Source organism: Orycteropus afer, unplaced genomic scaffold (genome assembly GCF_000298275.1).
Source record: "Orycteropus afer afer isolate SDZICR_OR568_19922 unplaced genomic scaffold, OryAfe1.0 scaffold00007, whole genome shotgun sequence".
Taxonomy (NCBI): domain Eukaryota; kingdom Metazoa; phylum Chordata; class Mammalia; order Tubulidentata; family Orycteropodidae; genus Orycteropus; species Orycteropus afer.
Genome location: NW_006921594.1, coordinates 17,672,274 through 17,680,705, shown reverse-complemented (window position 1 = coordinate 17,680,705; position 8,432 = coordinate 17,672,274). Strand labels below are relative to the sequence as shown.

General features: G+C 39.5%; 1 protein-coding gene across 1 annotated transcript in view; it reads right to left on the bottom strand.

Annotated features, from left to right (window-relative positions):
• The window catches only part of NAPEPLD (N-acyl phosphatidylethanolamine phospholipase D), a 24,524-nt gene that overhangs the window by 5,761 nt on the left and 10,331 nt on the right, over window positions 1–8,432 (bottom strand). Inside the window, exon 2 of the mRNA XM_007944626.2 lies at window positions 2,764–3,410. Within this exon, the coding sequence (XP_007942817.1) occupies window positions 2,764–3,410 (647 nt within the window). The remainder of the gene's footprint in view (window positions 1–2,763; window positions 3,411–8,432) is intronic.

Here is an 8,432-nt window from a genome sequence, read left to right as displayed (position 1 = left end):
AAAAAAAAAAAAGTTAAAAAAAATAAAGACTGGGAGAAAACAAATCCAATGGCTAGTCAAGAAATTTTATTCAAACATCATAAAACTAAACAATGAGTTACTTGGTTTGGCAAGAACAGAGAGTACAGGGAGGATAATGGGTAATGAGATCAACAGATATTTTAGAGGCACTGAAAGGCTGTCTTCAAAAGAACAAGGGCTCTGGAGGCAAAGAGTGGGGTGTGCACCCCAGCTCTACCAGTCAGGAATGGCTTTGGTTAAATCCCTTCAAATTCTCTGAGCTTTGGGTTCCTTGTCTGTGAAACAGAAATCATACCCACCTCCAAAGTTCGTTGTATTAGACAAGGTAAACCACAGAAGCATAAAGTACAGTGCCTACTGCATAAAATTCTCACAAAGAGTAATGACCTACCAAAACCAACACTTTTAGGAGAATTATTAATTCTCATACGAAGGAAAAATGTACTGTCTATAAACAAATGCTTTGCTTCCTAAGCCATGAGGTTAGAGGAGGAAAAAACAAAAACACTATCTTTATATTATTTCTATTCCCAGCCTGATACTGTCTGCCACTGCTGACTGAGGCTATGGTTATGACTGATGGATGTGGATTCTGCCTAAGTGCTTCTGCATTTTTAGAGCACATAATCGAAAGTTCATCCATCTGCAGCAGCTATAGGGTTATTATATACTGTCAGGAGGAGCTGGGCCCTATGGGAACCCAAAAAATAAAGCCACTGTGTTCATCTCGACAATTAGATCTGTTGAGAAGTACCATTGCACCACATCTCCCAGCACTGGGAATTCAGGGCTAGATGAAACGGCTTTTAGGGCTACCAACTGCACATCAAAGGGAAAGACACATTCTTTTCTACTCTCATGTCTACTGAAATTAATGTAAAATATTTACTCTGGTGCAGAAATTTAAAGAAAAATTTTAAATGATAACTGAGTTGGATAGACTCCCTAGTGGCATGATCCCAAAGGTAAAGATTCAACATTCCAAATATATCATGGAAAGTTGTTTTTGGTAGGATTGTGTTACATTTATATAGTGCTCTGAAGTTTTGTTAGATGGATAATCTTATTGCTCAAACTGTTAGTACTGACCAGAGCAACGGATTACACAGTAGTTACCACAGTTTAATCCTCTTAGAGCAAAATAATGTCTTGCCTGTCCTGCTCCCATCAAATGGCTGCAGTGAAAGCAGGAAGGGGGAATTATGTGAGTAAATTTGTTGTGGTTTGGCTGCACACCTTGTATCAATTCTTCTTTTATTTAACTCACATTTCTATAAAACACTACATAGGAAAATTTATTTTCTAATTATAAATAAAAGATGTTCTTACATATTATATTGAATAAAGCCTAGTACCATATGAAATTGATTTGTAATGGTTTTAAAAAAAATACAGATTGATTGTTTCAAAAGTTTCATTAGAATTTCTATTAGCTAAAGGGAAAAGTAAAATGCAAGCAATATTAATTTACAAAAATTGTTAGTACTTATTGGAAATCTAGGGGAAAAATGGTAAAAATAGCTAGCACCCAAAATAAGAAAATGTGAAATGAACATTAATAAAGTTAGGGAAGAAACAGTTTTGGTGAACTTAAAAAATTAATATTTAAACAAACCTAACAAAGTCAAATAAAAGATCAGATTTGGTCAATTTATCGAAGTAGTAGGGAAACATGTTCTTCTGCTTCTTAAAAAAAAACATTTGCAGTGGAGTCGCTTCTAACTCATGACAACTCCATGCGTGTCAGAGTACAGCTGTGCTCTGGAGCTTTCAATGGTTGGTTTTGCGGAAGCAGGTCTCCAGGCTCTTCTTCTGAGGTACCCTTGGGTGGCCTTGAACTGCCAATCTTTCGGTCAGCAGTCAAGTGTGTTAGCCATGTGCACTATCCAGAGAATGCCTACAGAAAATGCATTCGTGTACACCCATGCCTGCACAGCAGAATAAAATAAAAATTCTTTCTTTACTAAGCTTGACTTTCATACCCTCTGTGCTGATTTCCTCTTTACCTAAACATATAAACCAGAGTTGACTGAAATCGAACTGAATTCTTTGAAATCTCTTCTCCATGAGTAGACAGTGATAAGAAAAATGCAGAATGGTGGGTGGGTCTACTATGTCTCAAATGGCAATGTGACCTTCAGTCGCTCTGAAGATCCCTGATGACTAGGTAGGAGTCAGGTTGCAGAGAGAGTGGTGAGTGACGCAACAATGTCATTGCCAAATTCACTCTGGTGCTGACTGAAATGAGACCATCACTGAGAACTCACGCACGGTACAGGCCTATTCCAGGGTTTCTCTCTCTGGTAAACTGGGAATGCTGCAGGAGCAGGAGCAGTGCATCTTAGTTACAGAGAAAAGCAGTAAATAAAAGAAGTATCCTCCATGTGAAAGGAAGAAAAAGAGTCAGACCTGATTACTCACTGCTGAGAGTTTAACTTAGTTGGAATGTATGTGAACTTCTGACTACCTACAGTAATTCTTTATTAAACCTTGCCCCTTTTTTCTTGGTCGTATCATTTCTAACTTTGAGTAATTATTTAATTGATATGACTGTTATGAAATCATTATTATTTTTTTAATTAACTGAAGTTGATTCACCAACACCCAAGCAATGTATAACGAGGTCCATCATTAAAAACACCAATTATAAGTAACACAAAATCATAACTACTTTACTTTTAACATCAGCTATTATGTAGTAGGAACATTTTCTTTTAGGTCAGCTTTTGTTTTTTTACATACCTTGGCTCATAAGCTCCAATGGGAATAGCTGCAAGGTCAAAAGGTCCAAATCTTTTTCCTATCTCTTCAAAAGCAGTGCAATAACCAGTATCTCCTGCAAAAAAAAATCTATTCCAAGGCCCCAAGACAGACCAGCTGCCCCACAGAACCTTATTGTCATCCATTAGAGTCCTCTTACACCAGTGCTGGGAAGGTGTAAAGACAAAAGTGACATTATCATGACTGGGAACACAATTCTCCTCCCACCAGTCCAGCTCAATCACATCCTCACAGCCACATTTTTGCATCCAGTCAAGGAGTCCCAAAGGCACAAACCACCTCAACTCATTACCGAATCGCTCATTCAGAGCAATGACAGAATTGTAGTCCAGGTGGTCGTAGTGGTTGTGACTGATAACAACCGCGTCTATCCGGGGGAGGTCACTTATTGTGCATGGAGGGTGACGAAAGCGTTTTGGACCCACGCACTGCGATGGAGACGCACGATGGCTGAAGACGGGGTCAGTGAGAAATATGAGTTCATCCATTTCCACCATTACTGTTGCATGTCCTAGCCATGTCACTCTCAAGCCAGCTTCCCTCACTCCAGCTTGCTCAGGTTCATCAATAAAATACGGTGTAAGCACAGGGAGTTCTTTATCAAGTTCCTATGTATAAAAAGAAAGAAAAAGCAGCAGTGAGAGGGGAAAAAAAGTTATAATTTCATCAGAGGACATATTTTGACCTAAATTATAGAGAGAATGGCTATTTTGGAGGAACTGAAGTCTTTCCATAAGCTTGCTATTTTTACTTTTGTCTTGAAAATGAATATATTTAACTTTTTCTGAGTCCCACTTGATAATCATGATAATAATGTAAGATATTCTTAGTCCCAAATGCAATGGGCAAAGGGAAAATGAAATTGGAAACTTTCAAGACTGCTAAATTTATTAATAGTTGTTTCAAGTTAGTGCCCGAGGCGGTCTGGCCTAGATGTAGTCATTCTGCTACTGCCGCTTCACTCGGCTGGTGTTATGTGCTACTCCAAACCACCTCAGAAGCAGGTCAGTCCCAGGAAAGAAAGCTTATGACCATGTGATTGTAGATCTTGGATCTCAAGCATGAATCTCACTTTCTGAGTGCATATAACTCAAAACAAAGCATGTGATGATTCCTGTGCAAATCACACTCATAGACAGTTCTCCATATTAAACATCCTTAAGATTTTCCACCACTAATCACAACGGAGGCAAAACATAGTCCCTGCCTGTGAGAAGCTGATCCCTTCTCGGGGAAAACACATGTAAAAATATAACTACAACGAAATGTAGTAAATATTATTCCTTTGATATTTTAGATTTTATCCTTGGATCAAACCAGACTGGGGGAAAAAAAAGTTTCTTGCCTCTTGTAACTTACTTTTACTGAAACGTGCTTTGGTGTCTCTGCATTGAGGTATCCTATGAGAAGCCATCTAGTCAAACTTGCAGTACATGTATATACTCACTGCCATCAAGTCTATCTATAGAGAGCTTATACGACAGAGCAGAACTGCCCCATAGGGTTTCCAAGGCTATAAATCTTTATGGATCCAGACTGCCTGATCTTTCTCCTATAGAGCAGCTGATGGGTTTGAACCTCTGACCTTCAGGTTAGCAGCCACATGCTTTAACCACTGCACCACAAGAACTCCTTCCAGTAAATGTATATAGTAGGACTACTGTTGAAGTCTTGGCAGCACATCCCACTCACTCAGAAACATTTCTTGCAATTCTCAATAACAGGAAAAGTGCTTCTTCCCTCAGAGTAACTATTTGATGTCACTGGGAATGCTAACAGTTCATGTTTCCCTTTTTGTTACGTCTTTGGAGTCCCTGGGTACTACAAATGGTTAAATGCTCAACTACTTACCGAAAGGCTAACAATCCAAACCCACCCAGAGGTGCCTCAAAAGAAAGACCTGGCGAGCTGCATCCAAAATGTCAGTCTTAAACTCTATGGAACAGTTCTGCTCTGATGCACTTGGAGTTACCATGTCTCAGAACTGACTCGATAGCAATTGGGCAGGTAACTGGTAAGGAAGTTCAGAACAAAACAGACCACCTCCAGCAATCTGCAGCAGCAATGATAAACATGTATTTCTGTACTCACTTTATTCTTGGCTTTATTTTTCTACCCTAATATTCATCTGCTCTTTGATGCTCATCCATTTGTTTTTATGCCACCACTGATATTTTTGTAAGTTAATGCAAATTTTGGAGATGTGGTATGACATCAGTAATTAAATAAAATATAAGGCATGTTAGAGTCTAATAAGAAGGAATAAAGAACCCACTTGCCCATGACATCACAACACAATGACATGGGAGGTTCCTGAATGATGAGAAATTCACAAGGTGCGCTTTCATTCTGGGGTGAAGAAAATGTATTCAGTTAGACTGTAGTGACAGCTGCTCAACTGTGCAACCATCTATACCAACACTCATGTAACTGTATGCCTTACATAGGTCAATTGTATGGTATGTAAATTTAGTATCAATCAAGTTGTTCAAAAAAAAGAAGCACAAAGCATGGAAAAGACATCCTAATTGACTAGTTACACTTTCTCTTCACATTCCTTTCTTCCTGCTACATTGTTTCTATGCCCATCACAGAAAAGCAGTTGATTTGAAGGAATTTGACCTCTAGCACTACTGACTACAGTGCAGTAAATTACTTAGTGTGGCCTTTCTACCCATAAGTCTTTGTAAACTCCAAGGTGGGATTTCCTATGAGCAACTGAGGAGCTCCTGATTGCTGAAGTTGTCCACCTGGAGTATTTCTGTTGGGAGTGGCACAAAACAATGTTCTGGGAGGTTCCCACTCCCTCAGGCGCTTAGAGTTCTGATGCTATGATTGGCTAGGTTGACCACCTTGCTGGGCTCAAAAGGAAGCCTCCTAGAGGCAGAACACTCTGGGACTGCTGGTTGAGGAAGACCTGCTGCTGAAAGAGATACATACTGCTACAAGAGACAGGCACTGCTGGGAAAGAGATGCAAGAAACACATATTGCTGAGTGAGACACCGAGGGACACGCACTGCTGGGAAAGAGACTGTGAGAGACTAGACTGTTGGCTGAGGGATGGTAGGCTGGAAGAGAGACTGAGTGTTTTTCCTGAACGTGAATTGTACCCTGGTCCTTCCCTAATAAATCCCGTAAACGGTGAATTCTGTGTGGCCAATGAAGTGAATTATCAAACCCAGGAGAGAGGTGGTGGGTGCTTTGGGAGTAACAGATGGTGAGAGGGCTAGAGGGAGGCAGCATGTCTGGCCTTGCAGGAATAGGTCTTGGGTTACTAATAGTGATTTCGTCTTCCTCTTGTGTGATTAGAGGAAGTCAGAAGATGTGGCTTCCATGTCTTTTTTGCACTGACCCATAAAACACAAAGGAGTGAAGCCTACAACTGAGCTCCCCAGAAGAAAATTCGTTTTTTACTTTCTATCATCAAGGAGCTCTGGTAGCATAGTGGCTAAAGCACTTGACTGCTAACCAGAAGGCTGGCGGTTCAAACCCACCAGCCACACCTCGGAAGGAAGGTTGGGCAATCCTACTTCCATAGTGATACTGCCTCGGAAACCCAAGGAGGGGTCGCTATGAGTCGGGGCCGACTCGACAGCACATAACAACAACAACAACAATCCTCATCACCAGAGTTTGAAAAAGCATGTACAACAGAGGAGGGAGTAAATGATTATTTTCCAGAGAAATCAATCACTTGGCAATTTCTTGACTAGATCATGACTTTCTTGACTGGTTCTTCTCTGAAAGCTGCCAAAAGGGAAAATCCCAAGGCCCATAATTAACCAGTACATAAACTAATGTTTAACTTTTCTTGGGGAAAGTGAAAAATTCTAATATTCCTTGAACCACACTCTTTGCTAGGTGCTTTAATTCCATGCGTTACATGCTGTGAAGCAGGCATCATTGTCATTCTGCAGATGACCACACCAAGGCACAGAGTTGTCACAAAGAGACCCCCTAAGGTCATATAACAAGTAAGTGTCCCCCCAGGAGTGGAATCTGGTCTTCCTGACTCTAAAAATCCTGTCTGTTCACTAAACCGTAATTCTTTCCACAGCATCAGTGACATTAACTTACATTAAAACTAAACAGTAAAAATGATAATTTTCAACTGCCACTTTTGCCATGAGACCAGAACCACTACTGAATGTTCTAACCAAAGACTACTGAAGAATTGTCATCAAAAGAGAGGAAATGCAGAACAGAACTTCAAATTCTCATGAAATCCAGAAGTTCTACATCTATGGATGCTAGATGAACCCCAAAACTATTGCCTTGAGATACTCTTTAAACTTTAAAACCAAAAATATCCCCTGACTTCTTCTTAAACCCAAACCATAGTTTAATTTAACTAGCAAAGAATGTCTGCCGTGAGCATTGTTCTCTTTAAGATCTGTCTCCATGGGATCAAACTGACAACAGCAATTTCAAAGATCTGATAGGAAACTTAGGGGACAATGAATTTATGTTAATGGAGAAGGAACAGTCAGAAAAGAAAGGTGTGAAATAAAGAATATAATCAATGGCACTAAAATGTACATGAAGAAATTGTTAAAGTGGTCTATGTTCCACTGTATATATTCTTAGCAACAACTAAAACAAAATAAATTACACAAAGAAACATTTCTTGTTAATACAGTTATTATTTTAAGAATATGTGTCTGTGTGCAAGGGTAAGATGGAAGGGAAGCATCTGACTCAAATCAGATTAAAGTATATTTTTAAAACTCATAATTAAAGAAGACTGGAGTTAAATCTTTTTCTTCCAAGTAAAGATGCATTTTTTAAAAAAATTGTCTTATGAAACTTCAATACTTATACTTTGTAACTCAGATTTTTAAAATAGAAAATAAATAACATAAATATGGACATTAAATAAAAATTGATCTATTACCAAAATATCTCAAATTTCATTAATTAATTACTAATGTTAATGCTTCAGAGATTATAACTGCTGTTAACATTAAGTTCTCTTGACCATAGTTCTTTTTTTTTAAGCATTCTTCATTTGTATATTCTAGTTTTTTTTTAATTTAATATTGTGATCTTTTTTTTTTTTTTGCAATTTACAGAGCAGTTTGTTTTACACTCAATATTACATGTACATTTAGTTTCACTCCCCATTTACCATCCCCAACCCTAACCCAGTCTCCTCCCCTCCCTGCCCAGTAACCCCCCCACACTCCTGTGCCCCTCACAGTTATGCACTACTGTGTGTCCTGTATTTCCTCCATGCAACTGTTGCCCCTTGGTGCCCTGTGGTCGATTGTTCCAAGGAATGCATTTCCATAGAGTATGGGGGTGTGTCACCCTGGATTAAGTGGTTTGCATGTACATCTTGTTTATTATTGGGCTGAGAGCCAGCCCCTGGGAGTGAGTTTTATTCCAGGCCCAGAATGTTTCCCAGGGTCATAGTATTGGGGGCCTCACCAGACTCCCATAGTATTGGGGGCCTCACCAGACTCCATCCGATCAATAATTCTGGTCATTACTGAGTTTCTGGATTTTGTTCCACGCTTTTCTTCCAACTCAATCCAGGATCTCCAGATTTGATCCTTTCCTGAGTGGTTGGCATTGGTAGCTGGGCACCATCTAGTTCTTCCGGTCTCGAGGGCCATCATGTCCTAGG